Below are 26692 nucleotides of genomic sequence, written 5' to 3' on the forward strand. Positions count from 1 at the left end.
ATTATTAAAGATTCATACCTAGAGACAGATACGAAAACAAAAAACAAAAAACAGAGGGACATGGGCAGGGGCAGGGAGTAGCATAAGAAAGAAAAAAAGGGTAAAAAACATAGAAGAAAGATCAAAGAAGAAGAAACAGAAACGGAAAAAAAAACAGAGGGGCATGGAGGAGCAGCAGCAGCGTAAGAAAAACAGAAGAGAAGAAGTAGAATAACACAATAGTACAAATGTACAATACACTAATTTACTAACCTTGCTGGAGACGAGATAGCCGGAGGAAGACTCGTCGGAGTCAAAATAGCCGGAGAACACTTGTCGGAGGCATAATCGATGGAGAAAATCACCGCTGCCAGTGGTTACTGGATTTCTCCGAAGACGTTCGTGAGCAGGGACTAGGGGGGAAAAAGAACCAAAAACAGCAGAAGATAAGAGATAAAAAAACGTAAAAATAGCCGTGAGCTGCGGGACATGGAGCAGCAGCAGCCTAAGAAGAAAAAAAAAGGAAAAACAGAAGAGAATATGAAAAAGAACACAATATAACATATTACTTACCTTGCTGGAAACGGGGTAACCGGAGGAAGACTCGTCGGACTCTAAATAGCCGGAGAAGCCTTTCGGAGCCGTAATCGATGGAGAGAATCACCGCTGGTTACTGGATTTCTCCCAACCAAAAGACGCAAGATGAAGTCGAGGGTTTTAAACGAAGAAAGAGGCTTTTATAGCCTTTATCCAATGAATATCAGTGTAGACACTCTATATGCGCATTCTATTGACTTGTTAAGAAATAGAATAAATCAATAAAATCAAAAACACATATATAAAGTGGGCTTTTCATCTTACCAACAAACAGTAGGCTTTTATAGGCTTGATCTAATGTATTTCAGTGTAAATATTCCATATACATCCGCCAATAATAAGTTAAGAAATAGAATAAAACTAAATACAAAATATTAAGTTAAAAAAAATTTAACCACATAAAGCTACCACACACGTTGTCATAAGGCGTTAGATTGACGAATTTTTATCCTCTGCTATTCGCTACCCGAACAGCACAGTCATGTTCTCTCACATGGGTGCGAAATGACGACTTAACCTCCCTCGGGCAATGTGTTCGGGCAGAGAGGTTAAGTCATCATTTCGCCCCATGTGAGCGGACAGCAGGTGCTGTTCGGGCAGCGGACAGCAGAGGATAACAATCCTTAGATTGACCGCCTAGGCAACACGCCAACACCTAGGTGACTTGGGGTGAAACAGGGCCGGAAAAAACCCAGCCCAACCCTTGAGTCTTCTTAGCTCAACCCAAGCCCAATCCGGCCCTAGGTCGGGCTAAGATATCTCAGCCCAAGCCCAACTCTGTTAGGTTCAGCCCAACCCGGCCCTAATTGACCCTGATCGGGCAGGGTTGGTCCTAATTGGCCCTGTTTTTTTGCCATTTAATTGTCCTATGCATTAAAAAAATGAGATACATGTGGTTGGGTATTGGTTTGTTTCATACTCAATCGACTATTAGACTTTCTTTGGGTTAAAAAACTTAGCTCAATCTTAAACTTGTATATATTTTCGTTCAATAGGTAATAAGTCTTTTTTTTTGGGTAAACCAACAGATAATTAGATACTAAACAAAAATTTCAAAATGTTAACAATAAATTATAAAGCATGACCTAACACAGGGTTGGCCCGGACTGGGCTTAGCCCGAAGCTTCAACCCTGACCCAGGGCCTGAAAATTTCAACCCTAACCAGCCCTCAGGGTTGAAAAATCCAACCCAAGCCCTGTTCGGGCTCAGGGCGAGCTCGGGTCGATAGGGCCAAACTTACCCCCCTATAGGTGACCAAGGCGGTCGCCTTTCTTACTCCCATAAGGCGTCCCACTACCTTTAGCTATTTTTTCCGCTTTGGCGAGGCCTTGATAACTATGTTAGTATAGGTATATCCTCTCTTGAGAGTATATTTGTACTTTGTACCATGGTTTAAGAACTCGCGAGATCTCGGGGGTTTTTTTTGAGAAATCGAGTCGAATTCCAATACGATATTAAAAAGTACACTATCTCGGCGAGAACTCGGATCCCCGGTCGAGATCTCGGGTCGACCCATAACTTGACCCATCTACCTCTTGTTTTACTTACCTAACTCGACATATCTCGGTCGAGTTCTATCCAAAACTCCCAACACTACTCTCTTCTTCCCCAATTGAAGCTCTTTCTTCATTTTACCTATAGATTTGACCTTAGCTGTACATTTAAAAGATTCAACTATACATTTTCAAGATTCATCACAAATTTGAAAGATTTTTCGAAGGTAAACTATTTTCCCCTAAATCTATATGACAATAGCAGTGGATCTCACGCCTCATGGCAACCGCCTCTTCCATACCCTAGGATAGGGAACTTGGCATACGTTGATGACAACATTTATATGACTGTTATGGCAAACTATGGCAAAACTACAGCAACACTATGACATGAGAATTCTTTGTGGATCATGTTGGGACTGAATATATTAACATATCACATTTTATGTAACATTTGTTTAAAGATTGATGTATTGTATACTTTAAGTCATTAACATTTCTAATGCTTATTTAAGTTGTTTTACATTAATTGAATGTTTTGATTGCTTTCTATTACTAAATTATGTGTAGAGTAGGGTATTTTAGTACGTCGTCACTTACCAACCTATGGTCCGAAATGAAACTCATTTAGACTTTGTTTTTGCAAATTTTGATAGTGTCATTGTGTTTAAATGGCCTAAAATATGATGAATACCAAGTTTCAGACTCAAACTAGCTAGGTCTAAAATCCATCGAGTTGAGGCTTCGAGTAAGAAAAAAAAAATGCACCAACTCAGCGAGATCTCGACTCGACTCGATTTTTCAAAGGGTCGAGTTGGTACCGAGTTCCGAGTTTTACTACCATGCTTTGTACTCATTCTCCTTTATTATAAATAAAGTTTAGCTATGATCCCTAGGGACACAAGTCATCATTCTCCCAATCAATTTAATCATGTTATCAAAGTAGGAATCAGGCTTGGGATTCCCATCTAAGTACCAATGTCACTGCCGTCGTAGTGAAGCAACACAACAATACCGCCTCTCCCTTTCTCTCTTGCCTCCCTTAAACCACCGCCACTTCTCTATCTCTCTCTCTCTCTCACCCCCCCCCCACACACACACCACCACCCTCCTTTTTCTCCTCTCGCGACTCACTACTATCCTTCTCTCTACCGCCAGCCCTCCGCCTTCCCCTTCTCTTCCTTCTAAAGCCCTCTTATCTTCTCAGAGGGGGGCCTTCTACATGACCTAACCCTCAGTGGTTATTTTTTTCCCACTGATGTCCCTTTTTATAATTGGTTTGCTTCTAATGGCCTAAACCAACGATTCTTATTTCCGCTAGAGTCTTTCCCTGTGATGCTCCTTTGTTGCATCCACTTTTTCAACCTTATCGTGCTGTAGCGAGCAGATGGGATTACCTTTTTTATCAGCAATCATGTGAGGCAATAGTACGATCTTAACTAGCACTGAAGGTATGAGTCGCAGCATCCATAGCGAGTTTCCCTCGTTCCCTGTGAGCTCCATCAAGTTGGATAGCAGCAACTATTTGATGTGGTCATGCGCTTGCTTCCTTTCTATTGCTACCCATGGCTTTACCGGATACCCTTACAGGTGACGTTGCAAAGCCTACGACTGTTGGTCCTCAGTTGCAAAAATGGAGTTCTGATGACTCCCTTGTTATGTCATGCTTGATTAACTCTATGCAACCTTCTATTGCCCGTGGCTATCTTCTCTTAGACTCTACTGAGATGATTTGGAAAGTTGCCAAGAAAGCGAATTCTCAGGTTAGAAACATTACCCAAGTCTATGAGTTGCGCAAGCGAATTCATGGGATTACCTAGAAGATGTCATTGTCTCAATACTATTATGAGTTGCGCAACATGTAGCAGGAACTCGACTTCTATGAGACCTTTTTCAGGCTGCATGTCCTACCGATGCTGCCAGTTTCAAGAAACATGCAGACATGATTCGCATTTATGCTTTTTTTTTATCAGATTGAATGTTGAGTATGATCATATACAGTCCCAAGTTCTTAGTCGCGATCCTTTCCCTACCTTGGAGTAGTCCTATGCTCTTGTTCAGCTTGAGGAGAATCGACGGACAGTCATATTACAACCTGTTTCTCGGGAGAGATCTGCTCTCTACACTGGCTCTGTTCTCAGTCTCGGGGTGGTTTCACCCATTCTATTGATTGTCCTTCATTTGATCATGACCCTATCAAATACAAGTATTGCGAGAAGGAATGTAACACAAAGGAGTATTGTTAGAAGTTACACGATCGTCCTACTTCTACACTTGGGTGTGGGCGTGGTCATGGTCATGGACGTGGTGACCTAGATCATCCACACCATACTGAGATGACTCCTACCGCATCCACAAGTGGCCAGTTTTCCTAAGATGAGTTGTTGGTTCTTCGACGTCTGATGTTCAAGTTGGAACCCACTTCCTCACCTTCACAAAAGCTTTGAATTAACTGTTGCAACGTGGATAGCTGCTGGGTTATCTCTTTTTCACCACGTGTCAATCTCGTTTCACCACATCAAGTATTTATTTATTTTTGGTAGAAACCACATCAAGTATTGCCTACTGCTTTGTCACGACATAAAACTGCAGGTCCACAGTTCCTAATAATACAATTTCTTTTGGTAAGTTTCCTAATATTACAATTAAAACTAATGGGGGAAAGATTAGTGGAGAACTGAAGAAAGGAAAGACAAAGACGAGAAATGGAAAAGGAAAAATATTGTAAGGAGGGATAAGGGTGGTTGAGAGATATTTCTTTTATAGGGAAAATTACAATAAACCCCCTGTAGTTTGAAAAAATTACATCAATTCTCTTCAAAATTACACTCCCCTTTGGAGGGATAACGTAATTTTGAGAAGGATCGGTGTAATTTTCACAAACTACAGAGGTGATAAACGTAATTTTCTTTTTTTATAATTTAGGAAATTGCCACATCTGATAAAGTCATGGCTGTTTTGGCGGTTTTCCCCCCTGCAACTAATGAAAAATCCCAACGAAATTCGAAAAATATTTGGTATGTAATAAGAGTACTTATCCATGTAACTGAAGAATTTGATAAGAGGAATTTGAGATTCTTCGTCCTTTTTCACTTCTCTCCCTGGTGGGTTTGTCTTCGGATCTCAGAACACTTGGTTGCAGACTGGAAATCAAGCTATTACCGATTTTCCTCATCTTCTTGGATTAGTGGGAATCTAAGCATTCAATTCTTATGCATGAATTAGTCCATTAAAGAGAAGAGAAGAGAAGAATGTTCTTAATCAGGTATTTCCTCCTCGAAAGAAAAACTTTACTCCCTCCCCTTGTTTCTATTTTCATCTTGAAGAAATTGTCAATGTTTCATGTCTTGGATCTGTGAAATTTTCTCGCCTTGCTATTGACGAGTTTGATTTTGTAACATCTTATGCTCCAACTCTTGCTTCTTGCTTCTTGCTTCAATATCTCTTTCCCTCTCTGTTTTTCAGATATATATTTTTCTTATCGGCCTTGTGATGGAGCGAGTATTGTTCTCTTCTCTCTTTCCAGCCGTGTTGGATGTGTTGGGTATGTTTTTTAACTTTATCTTCTGGCATTGGGGATGGTAGAGTGTGCGGAGTGGGTGTGTGTACAAATTGGGATTTTTTTTTTTTTTTTTTTGCTTTGATGAGGTTCTGAAGTAGTTTTTGCTTTCCCTGCCGCTTGTCGGTTCTGACTGATGTTGTGAAGTAGTTTCTGGATTCAGTGTTGGCTTGGTTCACTTTTAGTAGGAGCCTCTGGCTTCGGGGATCTGGTGATTAAGTTTAGATTTTCATCAGTAATGTGTCTGAGTGTGTAAATCTTAGTTGGGGTTGTATTTACTTCTTTTTTGAAGTAGATTCATTTCACTGATTGTTAGATTTTCACTGATTTTCTTAGTTTTTCAATGGATAAAATAAGATGAACTTCTTAAATGTAATATTTATATTTCTATGTGTAGCTTGACTACTTGTTGGGGACAATACTGAATTGGGATGCTGGATTTTCCTTGGGAGTTCTAATCAACCACTAGCCTTCCTGTTAAATTCATGACCAATAAAATGAGAAAAACCTAAAATATGAACTTCCGATGCCCTTATTGTTGTTGGGCATAATTCATAAAGAATGTTTAATACATTAGAGAGAGACATTTTTTTGCTTCAAGTGATCATTCATCAGTGAATATTTGGGTTAAAAAACAAAAAATGATCAATCATCAATGTATCAATCTGCTGGTGAACTTGATTTGTTGCCTCAACAAATTTTGTTCTCAGACATTGAACTCCTGCAACAATTCCATCAGAAGAAGTTCTCCTTAATGTAGCTGGCAACTTGTACTTTCACTTGGTTTTGGAATTTCTTTAAAACTATGTTATCTAGTGAAGGAAAATCATTTCTTTCTGACTAAGATTAAGAGCTTTACTTGTTAATGGTACTTTAATACCTGACAGTGGTATGATCACCCTGCATCCCTAATCTTGATGTAGCTTCGGAATCTTGATTGCAATTGTTCCAATATCTTGAAGTAAGCATCTGGATTAATTTTGCAGTGTATATCTCTGCTGTATCTTGCTTTTTGGAACTCATGGATATTGTTTGATTGATTTAGTGCCTTGGATCCACATAGCTTTCTGTGATTCTGATTAGGTTGTATCAGTCATAGTGCTGAACTTTTGCAGTTAATATCCTAGCACCTCCCAAGTTGTTATATGAGAATAACTATTGCGGGTAGGAGAATTAATCCATGACAGGTATAGAAAACTTTGTATTCTTGTGGTATTGGGCCAGAATACAATCTTATAAAGGATTAAGGTTACAAAGAGGCTTGGAGGAAGTGAAATATAAATGTTGGGGGGAGTAACAGAATATGAAAGAGTGTTGTAGGTATATATTCACTATGGGTAGGGAAGGGAAAAACTAGAGAACTCAAAACTAAGAAGGATTCCTAGGTAGTGAGATTTAAATGCTACTATAGTATAAACCAATCCTCCTTGTGGCTGAAGAGGGAGGAGTTTCCTTTCAGCTTTTTGATTAACAAATTGCTATAGAATTTTTTTGTAGGGAAACCAGCTTTGAACAGAAAAGAAAAGTAACATATCCATCAAGAGTTGCTAGATGGTATGTTGCAAAATGTTTCCATTTGGTCCATGTGCTTATTAGTTATAATTCAAATTAGGTATCTAATTTGACTGATAAGCAAGTTGCAATACCTAGATCAATGTTGTTAAATGTTTCATCAAAAGCACTCTGCAAATTAAGTTTATTTCTTGTATTATCCACCATAAAATTCAACAATTTCAACATGCACACAACTTTTGAAAGATAAATAAATGAAATAGCATAAGTACCTCAGGACAGATAGTATAAGATGTAATGGGTTAACCTAGCTGTTAAGGTGGCATCTTTTATCTGTTATATTCAGTCTTTTGCTTTACCTTACATTACAGTCTTGAATTATAAATGATGAGTTGCCTATATCATGTTCCAACATCATAGAAGAGTCTAGCTTTTTCTCTTTTCCCATAGTTTTCTGGTGAATGCAAGCAACCATTTGCAGAACAGTATCTGCATGTTATGAGTTTCATTTAGCCGAAGACTCATTCGCGGAAAGTGATAAACACTGAAAATTTTGAACTAATTACCACTTCGAATCCCAGATATTTAACATTATAAGAACGTTCTTACCAATAAAATGTGTGATTTATTTTTCTTATATCTGAAGACAGCTTTGGAGTGGGATAGTCCTGTCATAAATCTAATATACTAATTAAACTTCACGTATGGACTTATTGGTCTTTGTTCTAGGTCCAGGAAGCTTTTTTGTGAGGTATTTATCATGATGGATGGTTGTCTGTCAACCTTACTAATTTTACCACATCAAACCTACCATAGGGGCCCAGTTGATTGATACACCACACATTAAAATGATAAAGCTCTGAATATTTGTTGGTGAAATAAACAAACAGTTTCCTGGGATGTAGAATGGTTTGATATTGTAATGGCTTATATGATAGGCTGAAAGGGACAGCCAAGCTGTGACACTTCACATGACCATGTAAGTTGGAAACAACTCCACAAAGATCCATACCACAGATCAACCAACTTTATCATAACCATTCACCAAAACCTAGAAATTGTTTGTCTTTTCTTTGCCAGTGATTTATCTAATCAATTAGCAAGTTCCCATTCTTCTGCTTCTTTTTTTTTTTTTTGTAGAATATACCATGATCATCACCTTTTCTACTAACACAAGCAAGTGAACTTTGTCCAATAAGTCATGGATCGACGTTAAAGATCAACAACGAAACCTACAGTCGATTAATTAATTCACAAGAAAATAACTTATGCCAAACAGACATTTTTTTCCAACAAAAAGCTGTCACCAGCAGGTCTTTAGTCAACCATAAAATAGTAAAACAAAACTAGAAGATAAGTTGAACTTTAATAAAAAAATTTCCCCTTGATGAATAAATTCAGACCCAAGATACAATTAAAAGGGGAATGGTAGAGCGTACACTACAACATATTGGAAACAGCGGAGATAATGGTTGGAGGAATTGAGGAAAGTAAAAGGTTATTATGTACACAAAGATACTGAGCTCTCTCTCTCTCTCTCTGAAGTAGAGCCAGTTGCCACTGCATTTTCCCATGTGTGATGTACTAATTTATATTAAATATCCAGGAATTCAGGCAGAAACAACGAGAAATAGGGAACAGAAAAAAATTTTGGGAATTTAAGTGGGACTGATGTATTATGTGCCCAATAAATTTTTGTTTCTAGATGGAGCAGCAGCATCAAATTCTAATTTCTTATTCCAGATGAGGGTGTTTGTACTATTTTGTTCAGAAAGTATTCACCCCTCTTTCTTTCTGCTGAAAATCCTACCCCACACAATTCTTCTTTTATTCTTTTTTCCCTTTCAGGCATCAAGTTTTGAAGGACATTGAATTATTTGCAAGTCCATACTTGATTCTTATGGTCGGATTATAGATAACTGAAGCTTGCCAATGAGATCCTCGATTCCAAATCTTAATTCTCTACCAAAAGGCTAGGGAATTTGAGCTTTCCTTTGACTAGAAATTCCTACTTTTATCCATTCTCAGAAAAAATTCCACTCTGGAAGCTCTTCTGATGCAAATTCCTCCCTCTCATCTTCAAGCTTTCATTGTTGGCTAACTGATGACGGACAGTTGCTTTGTTCAATTGCAGATTGACAAGTCTGGACTCCAAAAGCTTTCCCTTTTTGTCCAATTCCAAGTTTCAAACAGACAATTATCTCAAACGTGGTGTTTTTGCCCCACAACTAAAGAACCCAATCAATGTTACAAACTCTGGAGCTCTTAGATCAAATGTTATTCCTGCAAATCCAGGGCTTCCTTAACCCACTTCAAATTTTCTTTCCTTAATTCTTCACTTAAAAAAAGAAAAAATATTTTTCTTCACCAAAGGGAGCAGCCTAATTGTGAAACAACAGACGTCTTCTTATGGGGCCAGGGGATTTAACTGTTGGAGGTGGAAGGACAACAGGGTAGAAGTGGAAAAAGAGAGAGAAACTGAAAGCTAAGAATCTTTTTTATAAATGTTTTATGGCATTTTCATGGTTGTAGAACATGTGAAGACAGTTGGGCATGTGGACAGTCCCCAGCCCTTCCCTTATGCCTCTGTGCTAAGAAAAGTTGGGTGTTTCTCCATTCCCTCTATGCAAGTCCATGTCTGACCAGCATCCCTCCTTACCCTTTCTACTTCGGAAGAGGAAAAAAAAATCTCTTTCCCTTATTTGGGAAGAGAAGAAAATCAACAACAAGAATCTAGAGAATAAAATAATTATGGGGTGCTCTATTGGATAATGGATAAACAAGTCATTACTTTCTGTTTTTCAAGGAACAATGTTTTGCACATGTTTTGGATTGTTTTCTTTGTTTGTCCTTCATGAATTATGGCACTTCTGACTTGTGTGCATTCACAGTTTTAGCAAAAATTTTCTAGGCTGAGTCACTGACTTGCACATACTTTAGATGACTTGAGTGCCAACTTTTCACTGCACATGAAAATGAATGTTCAATTATTCTGATTCTTAGAAGCTTTGTAGTCCAAAGATAATTCTTCGATTTGGGAAACAGACGAAGAAACCAAAGAAGGTAGTACCTAATATTTATATGTAATGAAAAAAATTGATTTGTTGAGGATTCGGAGCTTCTCTGTCAAGGATACAGACGTTAAACCTTAATTTCAGATCAAATTAGAGGATCATTCTGGGAGCTGCAACTTTTTGGACTCAATCCTGTGTTGGCAGTTTTGAATTATTAAATCAATGCGTCATATCCCATTCCCTTCATCATTGAAAGCATCAGAGCGAATGATTGTTCTTAGATACTAAGAGGCTACTGACAATTTAATTGAAATATTAATTTCAATTTCAGATATTGCTTCTGCAGTTCTTTTTCTTGTAAATAATGAAGACGGTTTTCGGTCCAGATCTTCAATATATATTGCTTTACTTCTATTAGTTCATTATCTGTTCAACCATATGCCTTCTAACAGATCTTGCTTTACCCCAGTGAAGTGTACCAGGGCGTAAGGGACTAATGGCTGCAGCAGAAGCAAGGGCTGCTTGGCAGCGCACGGCTAACCGCTGTTTTGTCCAAGAAGATGCCAAGAGAGCACCGAAGTTAGCTTGCTGCCCCTCATCTTCTTCAACTTCTAAACCAGAGTCTGATATTGGACCTGGTGATTTTCCAAATGAGCAAGATCATCCCCCAGAGGGGTTCATGCCTCTTAACTGGAACACCTCAAATTCCAATCTACCACTTGACACAAAATGGTGGCTGCAGTTGCAACCCAATTTTGCATACCAGAAGGATTTCTCATATGAGGAGTTGAATGCCTTGGAGGCTGAACTAGAAGTGCTGAGAGCTGGGGAGGTAAACAAGGCCCCCAAACTTGGTGGGAGCCACCCACTCAGTGAAGAAGATTTTGTCCACTTTGATAGCAACAAAAATTCTGGATCTTATCTTGACCCACTGGGTCAGACCCCTCTCACCTGTATGATGCATGGTGCAAAGTCCAAAATACACCAGCTAAGGACTGTGGGCACCAATAAAGCACAGGGGCCAGAAGAGTATAAGGACATAGGGGAGTACTGTTGTGGAAATGAGGAGTTTGAGAGCTTGGATCCTGGCTTAGTCTTAAAGCCATCCAAGAAGCTTTGCTCTCACTTGGAGTCCCCTTGGATGACATCCGAGAAGACTGAGCCATGGTGGCGCACTGTGGATAAAAACGAGTTAGTTTCTTTGGTTGCAGAAAAGTCACTGGAGCTTATTGAGAATTGTGATCTTCCACGGCCCCAGACAATGCATGTTAGCCGAGGCCCATTTACTTGTTCTGAAAGTTCTGACAATGGAGGCATTTTCTTGTCATCTTTAGATCAGAAGGCGAATAGTGGTCTCCCCAACCCAAGTGACTATCCACAAGGTAGTTGCACTTCAGGAAGTGTGGATGGAAAACAAACTAAATATTGTGAATCAGGCCATTCAATCTATGATTCAGAAAGATTCTTCAGGTATTGATTTAGGCTGTTATTTCCTGTAAGACTCTTTTTGAATTTGTTCATTTGGTTATTCCAGTTCAGATGGCCCAAGTTGGTTATGTACAAGTATTTATCTTCATGCCTACTTTCTGACATTCATACAAGAGAAAATTCATATTAACTTCTTGTAATAAGTGGAGAGGTGCGTCCGGAGTGCTGTGTGACCAACGTATTCCGTTAAAGCTTAAAGGAAAGTTTTATAGGACTGTTGTATGTTCGGCTATGATGTATGGGGTAGAATGTTGGGCAGTTAAGAAGTGTCATATTGAGAAGCTCTGTGTAGCGGAGATGAGGATGTTAAGATGGATGTGCGGAAAGACTAGGAAGGATAAAGTAAGGAATGAGCGTATCAGAGCTGACTTGGGAGTTGGCCCGATATGACAAGCTTCAAGAGAGTCGTTTGAGGTTGTATGGTCATGTCCAACAAAGGCCTAGGGACACCCCAGTAAGGAGGAGTGATATGATTCCGATTGAAGGAGCTAAAAGAGCTAGGGGCAAGCCTAAAATGACCATAGGAGAAGTTGTGAGGAAGGACATGCATAGTTTAGGTCTTGTACCAAGTATGACCTTGGATAGAGCCTATTGGAGGGCAAGGATCCACGTGGCTGACCCCATTTAGCTGAGATTCTCTTGGCTTGCTGGGCTGTGCCTCTTTCCTCTTACTTCCATCTTTCATCTTTCATTTTCCTTGTATTTTCCATCTTTCTTTTGTCATTTCTCATCTCATTGTTTTTTTCAGACCCCGGTTTCCCCTGCTTTGTTCTATTTGGATCCATGTAGCCGACCCATTAAATTGGGATAAGGCTGAGTTTGTTGTTGTTGTTGTAATAAGTGGGACCATTTAATGAAATTCAGTGGCCCATTAGTGAATTTCAATAGCAACAAACTCCAGGGCTTGAGGGTGATGTAAATAAGTCACCTAAAGGGTTTATTTTATTTAAAATAAGTTTTGGGTTGGGTTATATATGTATTGGGACTTTGATCCCATGGGTTTATTTTGTAATTGGCCACTTGTTTTTTTTGGTAATATAATTGGCCACTTTGATGAGCCTAAAATAGGGGTAGAAAGTAGGAACATGGGATTTACTTCAATAGTTTAGTTATTCTCCTCCAACCAATGTGTCTCTTGGTTATCTTTTGAGATCCCTCTTTTGGGAATCCCATTGCTCTCTTTCTTGTTCTTTGGAGATGTTCTATTTGATCCTGCCTGGGATTAGACCTATTCTGGTTCTAGTCTTACATTAGAGGGTCTATGCCACTCTTATAGGCCCAATACGCTGGAATATCCATGCAATGATAAAGAAATGTTAATTATGGTTTTAATTTATTTGTTAGCTGGCTGCGCCAACTAGGTTTTTTAAATAAATTACATAGGATAAAAAATTTAGTGATGTTTCATTGTCTTATATGAATATAATGTTCATGCTTTTCTAGAGACAAGATGGAAGATAATTTGGTGATGTTCCATTGCTTGTATTCAAGAGACAAGATGGAAGGGTAAAAAAGCTAAGGTATTGGATGACTTTAAGCTATGGTTTTCGGGAGATCAAAGTAATAGAGGTGGAGTGGGCATAGTGGATGATAATGGACGTTAAAAGAGTTGGAGATAGGATTTAGTGATGTTTCATTGCCTGTATTCAAGAGACAAGATGGAAGGGTTAAAAAGCTAAGGTATTGGATGACTTTAAGCTATGGTTTTCGGGAGATGAAAGTTATAGAGGTGGAGTGAGCATAGTGGTAGACAAAGAGCTAAAGAATGATGTGATAGATGTTAAAGAGTTGGAGATAGGATTATAGCCATCAAACTTGTGTTGGAGAGAGGTTGTCAATTTTATTAGCGCCTACGCACCCCAAGTAGGATTGGATGAAATTAGTAAGTTACAATTCTGGGAACACATGGATGGATTAGTGCAAGGCTTTGATCATGGACAAGATTATTATAGGGGGTGATCTAAATGGACATGTTGGGAAAGATCGTAGAGGTTATGAAGGTGTACATGGAGGCTATGGGTTTGGAGAAAGGAATGGCGAGGGTGTATTAGTTTTAGACATTGCAATAGCTTATGATCTTTCCCTGGGGAGAGCCTAACCACTCAACATAGAATGGTGGTTCTAGACATGTGCCTTACTTCTCATAAGCGTAGGATGGGCGAGCATAAAGATGATTAGAGAATTTTGACTATGTTTGATGTATTAGAAGTAAGGATGATAGAGTACTTGTACAGGATGAAGACATTGAAGAGAGATGGAAAGAGTACTTCTACGGGCTCCTTAATAAAAACTCTGAGTAACAGGGTTGCGGAAAGCGTCATTCATAAGGACACCTCTTTGCGTAGATATATACGCAAAATTAGGATGCTTGAAGTAAAAGAAGCGATAAGAAAGATGAAAGTAGGCAAAACTCCATGCCCATACGAGATCCCAATTGAAGTGTGGAAGAACGTAGGACCTTGTGGTCTATCCTGGCTAACCAAGTTGTTTAATAAGATTATGACCACTAGGAAAATGCCAGATGAATGGAGGAGAAGCTTTGTGGTCCGAATTTATACAAACAAAGGAGATGCCCAAAATTGTAATAACTGTAGAGGCATAAAGTTAATGAGTCATGCAATGAAGTTATGGGAGAGGATTATTGAAACTCACTTGAGAAAGGAAACTACTACTTTGGAAAACCAATTCGGATTTATGCCAGGAAGATCCTCAATGGAGGCAATTTTCTTATTGAAGAGACTCATGGAAATCTATAGAGAGGGCAAGAAAGATGTCCATATGATCTTTTATAAATCTGGAAAAAGCCTACGACAGAGTCCCTAGAGAACTAATCCGAAATATTTTAAAGAAGAGAAGGGTGTCATGTAAATAAGTTGACATTATTAACAATATGTATGCTGATGGGGTAACTAGTTTTAGAACGGCGGGGGGCCAAGGTAGTGAATTCCCAATCTTAATTGGGTTACACCAAGGATCAGCCTTTTGCCCTTATTTGTTCGCGCTTATCATGGATGACTTAACCAGAGACATACAAGATGATCCTATGGTGTATGATCTTTGCAGATGATATTGTTTTGGTAGATGAGACAAAAACAGGGATTAACGCCAAAGTAGAGCTATGGAGAATTACCTTGGAATCAAAAGGTCTGAAGATAAGTAGAACTAAGACCAAATATACGGTGTGTAACTTTAGCCGCTCTGGAACAGATAATGAGGTGATGAATATTGATGAGAGGAAGATCCCACAAAATGATCACTTTGGATATCTGGGATCAATCGTAAACAAGGAGGGCGATGTAGATGACGACGTTGCCCAAATGATTAAAGTAGGGTGGATGAAGTGGTGAGGTGCGACCAGAGTTCTATGTGATCGACGTATCCAATTAAAGCTTAAAAAAGTTTTATAGGACTGTCATTAGAACAGCTATGATGTATGGGGTGGAATGCTGGGCTGTGAAGAAGTGCCATATAAATAAACTTGGTGTTGCAAAGATGAGGACGTTGAGATGGATATGTGGAAAAACTAGAAAGGATAAAGTGAGGAATGATCACATTAGAGCTGGGTTGAGAGTAGCTCCGATACATGATAAACTTAGAGAGAGTCGTTTGAGGTGGTATGGCCATGTTCAACGAAGGCCTTCAGATGCCCCAGTGCGGATGAGTGACTTGATCCTGATGGAGGGAACCAAAAGAACCAGGGGTAGGCCTAAGATAATCATAGGAGAAGCGGTGAAGGAGGGCATGCTAAGCCTAGGCCTTGTTGCTGGTATGACCTCAAATAGAGCTGATTGGAGAGCAAAGATCCATGTGGTCGACCCCATTTAATTGGACCATGATAATGTGATGCTGTTGTTGTATTACACTCCATTCCAAGGCCTAGAGCGGAATGTTGGCAGTTAAGAAGCGGTACATATCAAAGAAGGGACGATGCCCTAGAGTTTGTGTCAATGTTGTATCCCCCCCCCCCCCCCCGCCTTACTTCTGTATTATTATTTTGCTGTCTCTTGTAAGATCCATGTAGCCGACCCCATTAAGTTGGGATAAGGCTATGATGTTGTTATTGTTGTTGTTGTTGCTTTTCTATAATCTCAGGTTTTAGTTCCCCAAATAATTCTTGTGTATGTTACTCATTTGGTCTTTATCTCCTTTTTTCTATTTGTTGATTTGCTGGTTTTTGTTTTCTGAAAAATAAGCAACTTGAAGGGCCCCTCTTGAAATTCATGAAAAACCTGTGCAACATCCTGTGCAACATCATGTAGTGATATATTTGATTAATCCTACATACTGTAGATCCCTAATGAGGCATGTTTTCTACCTTTATGCATGTGGCATTTGTTGGCTAACTTCCAATCTTACTCAGACTTATGTGTCAGCCGGGTGTTGTAATTGCACGCTAAAATTTGTAAATTTATCTTGTATTATGTTGGGGATAAAAGAAACTAGGAAAATACTGAGGCCATGTGCATTAAATGAGTATTACCACACATGGCCAGGATCCCATTTTACAGTGTGATGCACCCATGTAGGGAAGTGACTGAAGGTGGGACCCCCAGCTGAGTGATGAGCCAAGGCATTTAATGAGCATCAGCCCAGCACTGAAGAAACTGTTTGTCCAGTATAAGAAGAATATTTACTGGCTACCTTTTTTACATTTTTTGGTGGGGGTGGGGGGTGTTGGGGGCAGCTGGTAGAAGTGAAAGACTGTTGGAACTCTGGTGATAGCTAACAAACTAGATTCATGAGAAGCTCAACTCTACAAAGCTCAATCAATTAGGGTACTAAAGCATAGCCCTACTGCTTGGTTTCAGTTATATGAATCCCAGGTTCTGCCATTCCACTCTTAAAAGCCTAGTCCAGCATAAAAGTGTATATTTTAGTCATATATTAGGCCAAGTCCAGCATAAAAGTGTATAATTTATTCGTATTCCACAAGCATGGAACATGGATAGTAATCTTAGATGATGTTATTCAGAATATTAAATTTTGGCATCTGTGATGATTTCCAGCAGCTGCAATGGCTACATTGGAACCAACGGGGAACCAACAGAACCTTGCCACCTCTCTAAGACCAAGAGTGATCCAAGCAAGGCTCAACTGTTGGAAGCACTCTGCCATTCCCAAACACGGGCAAGGAAAGCTGAGAAGGCAGCCCAGCAGGCATACACAGAGAACGAACACATGATCAAGCTCTTCTTCATACAAGCCTCGCACCTATTCGCCTATATGCAGTGGTTCAAACTATTGCAACTGGAGGCCCTTTGCCTCCAGCTTAAGAACAAGGACCAACCAATCTCCAGTCTCTTTCCGATGGTCCTACCTTGGATGCCGTACAAAGGTAGGCAACCGATGAAGCGTCAGCTCAAGGCTGTGGAGCAGAAGCGAGGTGCGCTGAAATGCGACATCAGTAAGTATGCTGTTGCTTTTGCAGTGGGTTTGGGTCTTGCTAGTGCTGGTTTGTTCCTTGGATTGACCATGGGGTTTGTGCTACCTTCATTCTAGTAAAAATGATATGCAACACAAAATTTCAGAACCAAGTAAAACAGTTAATGGATCCTGCAGGACAAAAAATGTACAGTCAGTGTGAAGATTGGACTACAGGGGAATGAAAGAAGTGGGTTGTGTTTCTTGTCTTCTATTTATGTGTACTGTTTAGATTCCTCTTGTGTAATTAAAAAGCTTTTTTCATGGATGTTGTTTGGTGTACATGTGATGATTTGTACATTTGTATATATGCTGAACATATTTGGATTGAGGAAGATCTCATCGATCTACCGATGGAGTCCCAGATTGGTTTTACAGAGCTGGGAATCAAATAGTTGTCTTCTGCAAGCTATTTATTTAGTTCTGGTATATTTTCTTATGTGAGGAACAGGGGCTTTGCATGTAGCAACTGTTGCCACAACAGTGTTCCACGGCGAAGATTTCATGTTATTCACATGAAGCATGTTCCCTGCTTAAAAGTGTAGTGCCAATATCTTGGATGTCTTTTATTTTAAGTTGTCTTGAGTTGGTAGTGTGGAGCTCTGGCAGGTGGCAGCTTCCAAATAATATTATTTATGATATAAATCATGTATGATTTAAAGGATTATGTTTTCCTTCATCCATGTTGAAGACACAAGATAATCTTTTCACCATTGGTTATGTGACGTTTTGATTGGATTTTGATTTATCATAACTCTCAATCTCTATTTTCTAAAATACATTTTCTTAATTCAATCAGAAATTTTTATTGAATACATTATCGGTTACCAACCATTTAGGTAATTGGGCATAGTAGGCCAAGGCATGTGACGTTTTGATTGGATTTTGATTTATCATAACTCTCAATATCTATTTTCTAAAATACATTTTCTTAATTCAATCAGAAATTCTTATTGAATATATTATCGGTTACCAACCATTTAGGTAATTGGGCATAGTAGGCCAAGGCATGGACATTCTGTTGGTCGATAATCAGTTAATAATCAGGTCATGATAATTGGGCTTTAAATGACTTAATTATCTAATTAAGTCCTCTATCAAAGAAATTTATCTGATTAACTTTTAAATGCATTATAATTGGTTTAAATGGGTTTAAACAGATTAATTGGGCTGTTAATGGTCGATGGGTTGATTTTGGTCAGGTTAGGCGCTCATCGGGTTTCAATCAAACACCATTACCGATTGATTTACTAAGCGAATTAGGCCCGGCATCAAGCTGTTAATTAACCGATCAATGTAGTGTCGGGCCTACCGGTGCCGGTCAGCGTTTTACACCGCTAGAAGAAAACAATATTAGGGTAAAAGAAAAGAAAAGATAAAAAAAGAAAACACCAGAGAAGTGGCAGAAAAAAAAAAAAAAAAACCGGACTATGAAGAGAGGAGAATAATTCAAGGACCCATAATTCAATATCAATTTGTTGGTTGCATCTTTTGGACTCATTGATGAGTTGATTTGTAGGAGAGAGTTTTTGGCCACCCATGATTCTTTCTTCATCCAAGGAGATATGACCTTATGATCTTATGATCCGACTCTTGGACCGACAGCGAGTTCCATCTCTAAACTACCGCAGCCCCACCTCTATCATATGTGGTCGATAATATCTTTTCCCAGTCCAATCCAAGGGTCAAATAGGTGGTTGATGAGTGATGGGATTCCCTTTTTTCCCGTGGGTGAAGAGATTGCACAATATTAATTCACCTACAATGTTTTATAAAGTTTCAGTTCACAATGAAAATTTATCCTCTCAAGTACAGTGCACCGTACTTGTGCATCCGACGGGAGGCCAAGAACATATGGTTAATTATCAACCAAACTCTTGATTCGTTGAATATACTCTGCCATGTTGCAGTGCATTGGGCCGGACTTGAGAGGATAAAAATTCGTTTCACAATAGCACCTGGAAAGCATTTGTCAAATTACAAGCACTGCCCATCATGTAAGAGGGATTGGAGAAATGAATGTGAGGGCAAAAAGTAATGTTACTTGTACTTTGACACTTCAGATGTGTTAAAAAAAATAGATTTTTTTCTTTCTTTTTGGGACTAAAGCATGTGAAGAAAATTTTTTGCCTTTCATTTTTGTTGATCTTGAAAGGTCAAGTCAACAAAGTTGCAAATTTCAAAATATTGACAAAATAAACAATTACAGAAATAAATGAAACGTCAATATCTTAGACTAAAAACTCTTGGTCTGATGTAATGAGAAGAAGCTTCCATGGACTAACATCATTAATGTGCAAGGATTTGGCTACCATTAATAGAGGCCTTGCTATCGGATACCTTATAAAGGAGCTTGTAATTGCTCTAGAACCCATGGTTTAGTAATTGGTTTGGGATCGACTGGATCGGTCTATTTGAATTGGTATCAGTATTCTGATATCAATTCTTGGTCATTGGATCGATACAAACAAAGGGTAAAATAGTAAATAAAACCAGAGGTAAATTAGTATAGAATCGATATTGGCCAAGAACACTATAATATCCGATATCAATTCCAAAAATCCCTCCCTACAACTGGAATTGCAAGGTTTAAAAGAATGGAATCGTGATCTGAATCAATCCTGCCCAATCCAATCCAATTGGTTTAGATTGAATTGGTCAGGAATCAATCAGAATTGGTGTCTAGATTTATTGATCTAGATCAATTTGATCTCAATCTTGTAAACCATGTGGTACTGGAACCATCTTCTGATTATCAGATTCTAATATGGTTCTTTCATACCTCAGCTTCTAGAATTTTCATCTTATCAAGTGTGGTGCATTGCCTATAATTGGAATCTTATTGATCGAGTGAGATGATGAAATTTTCAACTTCTACCCTTTTGGGTTTTGATTACTACAGTTCTAGTTATGGTTTAAAAAATTGGAATCTTATTGATCGAATTAACTGATTCAGATCATAATCGATCATGACTAATCCCAATAATTTGACACCTCTAGAAGTCGGGATTGGAGAAATGAGTGTGAGGACAAAAAGTAGGATCTTTATCCCCTCCAATTCCTTACCCGGCCTAGTTCTTCAATCCCCCTAATAAAGGGGGTGCAATGACCACTCTACTCCTGCCCGAACACTCTATCCGACTGGGGTCCACCGCCTCCCCCCCTTTATTAGAAGGACTGAACTGGAGGAGAATTTTCTGCAAAAAGTATGGTTAGTAATAATTTTATTTTGACATCTCCAGAGGTGTCAAGCATAATAATCCTTGACAAATTCTATCAAAAAATTTAAAACAAAAAAAAAAAAACCCCTTCTTTCGTCCCTCACCTGTATAGTCATGTGACACCTACAGCTTCTAGATATAGAAGTTGAAGTAGTTGACAAAAGATTTTTTCTTTTGAGACCAAGCATGATCAAGAAAAAATTTTGCCTTTATTTTCTAATCTTGAGAGGTCAAGTCAACAAAGTTGCAATTTTTTTTTTTTAATGAAAAAAACTTATATATAATTTAAGGGAGTAAGTACATTGGGGTGCCCAGACAACGTTCTTACAATAATGAAAAACAATATTGTCAAAATTATCAGTTTTTAATAAAGTTACAATTTTAAAAATATTAGAAAAATAAAAATTTAGAGAAATAATTGAAAAGCTCTAGCCTCTAGGTCGATGTAATGGGAAGAAGCTTCCATGGACTAACACCATTAATGTACCGAGATTTTGGCTACAATTAATTGAGGCCTTGCTATCCGATACCTTGTAAATGGGCATGTAATTGCCCTACAAGTCAACCATGGTTTAGTAATTGGTTGTGGATCGGTTGAATCGGTTGATTTGAATTTGTTATCCGTGGGTCGATATCGATTCTTGATTGATCCAATATTGGTGGATCGATATAGAGCAAGGCTAAAATGTTAAGAAAAAAAAATACCAATTTTTAAATAAAATCAGAAGCAAATCAATACGGACTGATCTCGATCGGTATTGACCAAGAACAGTACCAATTCCTAAACCCCTCCCTACAACTAAAAGAATGGAGTCATGATCTGAATTAATCCTGGCCAATTTTGAATCCGATTGATCCAGATTGAATCGGTCAGGAATCAACTAGAATTGATGTGTCGATTGATCTCAATTTCAGCCATTCTGGAGCAGTTGATTTCGGTCGTGACCGGATTGCTGTATTTCAAATCTAAAGAGTCAATTTAAAAGTTTTTGGGACCGGTTATCAGAATTGAAATCAAACTGGCTCCGATTTCGAATGGTTTCTATTGTTGTTGTGGCCCACGGCCGCCGACCATTCTTCTTTTTAGCCTTTTCGATGGAGACCGACCATTCATACCTCGCTCGCTATTTTTCACTTTAAGCTGCATTTTTTTAACATGGAATAGCCAGTTGGGGTGGGGATGAAGATATGGCTCTAAACAATACGGGTTTTTTTTCATGGTTACCAGTCGGATTGCAACCAAAAACAACAGAAAAGGGGTTTGATTGGAAAAAGTCAGCTACCCATTTGAATCCAGTTCTAGTATAACCCAGTGCGACAGCTCTGTCCCTATCAGGCCCGTGGCCCGCCCCATCGCTTTGTCTTGTTCAACGGTCATTTTCGCCTTTTATGGGGATGGGGTGGTCATTTTAACTCTGTGTTTGGGATTAGACGTTACACTTCCTCACAAGAAACATTTCTCCTATAAATAAATAGTATCGATACTAATGTCTTATTGATACAATATCATGGGATGGCAAAATGGTGCAAAAAAAAAAAAAAAAAACTCATCAATATGTTGAGGAGTAAAAAAGTCTGACCTAGCCCAATACGACAATAAGTATCGATATCGATATCGATTGATACTAGCAAAAAAAATAATTCATATAGATATTTTTGAGGATTAAAATAGTTCGACCTAGTCCAATATAGCTGTGCATAAGGATGTTAAACGGTCCAGTTTGGTTCAACATGCTTAGGGATAGAAATCGAATCCAAATCGTTTAATTAAATAGTTTCAAAAAAAAAAAAAAAACCTAAACTGTCTATTAAATGATTTTATTAGGTCTATTTATAATTTTTATTCAAACCACTTCTTTATTATTAATTTTTTAATTTTTATTGGCATGAATATATACTTAACACTGAATTGAAATGTTTATTGTTATATATATGTTTTCTTTAATAATTATTAGCTTATAGTTGTGATACGTCCGCGGATCTAGATGGAGAAAAAATAAAGAGAAAAATTAAAGAGAAAATAAGAGAAAAATATTTGATTTTATGAACGAAGCCGGGCGTTTGGCTTGGATGTGGAAACCTACCTCGTCTCATTTAAGAAAAATTTTAAGTATTTCAATAGTCTAATCCATTCATCATACGTACGTAGGCTATTTAAATATTACAATGCAGTTGAACTAACTTCTGTCTTCTACTAGTTAGTAACTTCTAATAATTGAACCCACTTCCCTTAATTGAGTTTTAACTAACCCAAATATTCCCTTGTCGAAGCATGCAACATTTAAATTTAAATAAATAACAACTACAATATAACTATTCTCCCAAAGCCACACGTAACAATAATGTTATGTGCGTGCTTGGAACGTGTGGATGTGCCTCTGATGTGTGAGTTAGTTATGTGAAATTAGGGGTCCAAGTAGTTATATGGTTTTAAGAGTCTATGTGTCTATAGTAGTTAGAATTGCATGTACGTGGGAATAGTTATAGTCGTAGGAATTGTGGATGTTGTGTAGTTATCTAACTGTAATACTCCTTATAATTAACATTATACAGAATTAGAAGATTGGAAAATCTTAAATTGTTTCTTGAGTTTAGCTTGAGAAGAAGATTGGCGGCCTCCCAATTGTACCAGGACACCCAACTTTGTTGATAAAGCCAAAATCCATAGCCTCTCTCTCTCTCTCTTTCATCTCTTTCTCTTTTTTTTTTTTTTAAAGATCTTGCGCATCACAAGTTGTTGATATGTAATTGTAAGATTATAGTTATTTATTTTTTATTTTAATCATGAATGACTTAACTTACTATGTATACATTAATCAATTTTAATGGTTTATTATTAGTTTAAACGATTTGGTTTAATTTAAAATCTTTAACTAGATGATCTCAAATTTGAAATCAAAATTAAACCATTTATTAAACAGTTCAATTTAATTTTGATAAACGATTTCGATTTGATTTTGACACGTACACTAAAACCATACTAATGGTATCTTTATGTTTTAATAAATGTCTGAAAAGAAAAAGAAATTTCGAACCTTCAATACTTGAAATGTCATCAAATGATACCTAACAGTTGTAAGTTTGTAACTGGGGTTGGGTATGGGTCCATTTCCTTGATTCATTCTCCTCTTGAATCTTCATTGGCTAGCTGATTATTATTGTATTAATCCCTATCGGGTTAGGTTTGGTCCATAGTCAGCCAGTCTTAACTGGTGGGCGTAGGTGACCCAACATAACATAAATTAAAATTTTTTGTTTGGTAAGATATAACATAAATTAATCGATATAATTAAAAATTAAATTTAAAAGAGTCGTTGGAAACATGGTTCTAATAATCAGGATCGAATCAGGTGAATCAAAGAAAAAGTGATTCAGCCTTGAAATTATAACTGATTTCAGCTAAGCCATATCAGTATCTATCGATATTGACTGAAACCAATAAGAACATTGATACCGATACTTATAATCTTGATCGGAAAGGGCTCACCACTAGCACCATCGGGGGCCAGGGCAAAGAGGGTTGATTGAGAGGGGCATTGAAAAAGATAAAAGTATACGCTCTCATTGTGCATTCTTTGTCATAGTCTCTTTCCTCATTAAATATGTGGATCTCTCTTCTCCCTCAATAAATAACTAAATATATAGTTTTGTTGTCCCACATATATGTGGACAATGGGTAAATTCCTCTCCCATTAAACAAATTAGGAAACACATGGTTACAAGTAAATGATTAGTTTGGATACATAGAGAAAGCCTTATGCAATGAAAAATGCAAGCACGGTTACAAGGAAATCTGGGAAATGCCCTACCTTTCAGTGCGATTTGAACCATTGATTTACGTAATTGGAAGCCTTCAAATGTCCTACCCGAGCTTACCGCTTGGGCTTCAGTAATAGGGAGAAACAAAGAATGATTGGAGAGGAGAACATGTTACTTGTTGTGTAATCTAATTCTTACCATATTTAGTAAGGCCCCATTTGTTTAGAGGAGACTTACTTAGGTGGAGTGGGAGAATTGAGGTGGGAAAATCCTCATGTGGCACTTCAAAATCCCACTCCTGGTCTATCAAAAGACTTAGGTTATTATTTATGAGAAAAGTAATTTTACTTCATTCATCCCATCAACACCCCACCAACATGTGAGTCTCATCTTCCCCACAATCCCACCCCACATTCCCCTCTAGACAAACAGGGCATGGACATAATTTTTCTACTTCTACGGTAAAATAGGAATCTTTTCACCACTGCCCCACAACCTTATGAGAGGGGAATTAATGATGATATAGGAGTCAAATCAAATAGCCGTCTTAGCTCAGCTGGTAGAGCGCATGGCTTTTAACCATGTGGTCGTGGGTTCGATTCCCACAGACGGCGTCAATGCACCCAATTTCCCTATTAAAAAATTGTCATTATTATGCATAAAAGAAAAAAAAAACATAACTGGGGATGCTTGCCTGACTTGGTCAGTGTTTTGAAATTTTCTTTTCTTTTAACTATTCACATGTAAAATAAAATTCAATAACCAAATATAGAATCATTGAAAATTAATTATAAAATCATGATAAGTAGTAATTATAATTTTTTTAATGTTTCCTTGATAAGTAATAATTACAATTTTTTGTAAGGTTTCATTGATGAACCCTGATCCTATACTGTCGAGCTGCCCCGACAGGACCATACTATCAAAACACAATAAGGTGCTCGGGCAGGGGTTAGGCGGTCATTCCCCACTTTGCTATGTCTTGAAAGTAGGGTTTTACCAGACAACTTGGCAGTAGAGGATCCAAATTGTTCATTGAATTTCAATGGAACCTTCATGTGTGTGGGGAAAATTATGAAACCGATGACTTTCGTGTTTGAAAAATATACAAAAATTGTAGGGTCAAACTCAGGCTGTCCTTTTCATTTCAATTCTTGTTGAAAGTTGAAACATGTGTTGCCTTAAATAGAAAATAATAAAAGATAAAGAGGGTTGGGTTGTTGCCTTGGTCCAATGAAGGACTACAAGGCTTTCAAGTTTCAACTGTCGGATTGGAATGTATCCATCTTGAGTTTTTAGGTGTTACGCCAAAAGCACCCCTTGGACACCATCAAATTTCCTTGAAAAAGTAGTAAGAAAAAAAGAAAAAAAAAGTTATATATCAAAGCTTCCAATTCCAAAAAAAAAATAAAAAAAATAAAAAAATTTATATATCAAGATATATAAATGAAGAAAGAGAGCTAAGAAGTGTAAAGACGTATGCAAGATAACAATGGATTAAATATCATATGGGAGAGGGTTCCCTAAAAGGCAACGTGACCCCTATGCTAGTGTCGGGGTTAATGGTATCGGGATTGGTCACTTGCAAAATTGGTAAGAATCACCCTATACAATACTGATACCTCAAACCATGAATATTGGGCTGAGGATTGCTGTCTACACCAAAGCCCCAACAAATGGGATAGCACACGGGGCATCCAAAAGGGGATGGTTGGTCATTTCATAGCCCAGAAGGTGTTGGGGAATGTGACGGGCAGTGTTATAGTTCTCTGAGCTGTTCGAGCAAGGAATATTAGCATCACGCCATCACCGTGTCTATCTCTTTCCTCCTCATATGAAATGACCTCATTGCCCCCTTCTAAGTAGAATGCCAATGCCATTTCGTTCTAGCTCATTTATGCGCTATCCTAGCCGCTTTCTCAGACAACCTTCTCTCTCATATTTTAAATTTCACTTTTATGTGACCATGTGTTTATCTTTTCCTCTTCAAAACAAAGGGCAGATGTGTCTTTTTATATAGGAAGGAGAAATAGATTGATGGGAGTGCTGGTGTAGGACACCATCCCGGACAGAGTTTTTTTTTTTTTTTTTCCATTTTATAATATCAAACCATGAGTTGAGTTCACCTGTATGGCTGGCTGTATCTGTCTGTCAAAATAAAGAACACAGGATAGGATATAAAATGATAAGAAGAGCAGCTCATGACATGGAGTGTTCACTGTTTAAGAGTTCAATCAAAACACGTGAAAAAGGAAGAAAATTCACATTCAGACATGTTTTAAAAATTACTCTAATTCAATTTCAAGTTTATTTTACGAATTCTGATCGAAACCGCGTTTTCTTTTTTATAGTTTAGATTATATTTCCGTTTCAGACAATGCGAATATGGATTACCATTAAGACTTGATTTCCCGTATCCGCAAAGGGTTTGGATCTCTCTCTCTCTCTCTCTCGAAGTCATCAGTCATGGAGCGAGCGAGCGAGCGAGCGATGACCCATGAGTTTTTAATTCTCAGAATCTCAAGTATTTCGATGGTTTGACTCAGCCATGACAACCGAAATATCATCTGACGTGGCGTCACACCACTCATTCTCTCTCCCCCTTCTTGTTAAATCGTTTAAACTCACATCCCTATTCACAATTCTTA

The 26692-nt window shown here is 38.1% G+C and overlaps 1 protein-coding gene and 1 non-coding gene across 5 annotated transcripts; both read left to right on the plus strand.

Moving 5' to 3' along the window:
• Positions 1–5230: 5230 nt before the first annotated feature.
• Positions 5231–17454, plus strand: LOC122638843. 4 transcript variants are annotated; one of them, XM_043831694.1, is made up of 5 exons: positions 5231–5342; positions 6649–6654; positions 6717–6793; positions 10638–11625; positions 16650–17454. In XM_043831694.1, the coding sequence occupies exons 3-5, from the start codon at positions 6775–6777 to the stop codon at positions 17140–17142; spliced, it is 1500 nt and encodes a 499-aa protein (XP_043687629.1). In that variant the 5' UTR covers positions 5231–5342; positions 6649–6654; positions 6717–6774; the 3' UTR covers positions 17143–17454. The 4 variants fall into 4 exon arrangements, with proteins under 4 accessions (XP_043687629.1, XP_043687638.1, XP_043687643.1 ...); XM_043831703.1 differs by lacking the exons at positions 6649–6654; positions 6717–6793 and having other exon boundaries at positions 5302–5335; positions 10625–11625; XM_043831708.1 differs by lacking the exons at positions 5231–5342; positions 6649–6654 and having other exon boundaries at positions 6695–6793; positions 10625–11625.
• Positions 17455–24585: 7131 nt separating this feature from the next.
• On the plus strand, positions 24586–24658 carry TRNAK-UUU. The gene has a single exon. It is a non-coding gene; the product is annotated as a tRNA-Lys (tRNA).
• The last annotated feature ends 2034 nt before the right edge of the window (positions 24659–26692 follow it).

This window comes from Telopea speciosissima, chromosome 1 (assembly GCF_018873765.1).
Source record: "Telopea speciosissima isolate NSW1024214 ecotype Mountain lineage chromosome 1, Tspe_v1, whole genome shotgun sequence".
Taxonomy (NCBI): Eukaryota; Viridiplantae; Streptophyta; class Magnoliopsida; order Proteales; family Proteaceae; genus Telopea; species Telopea speciosissima.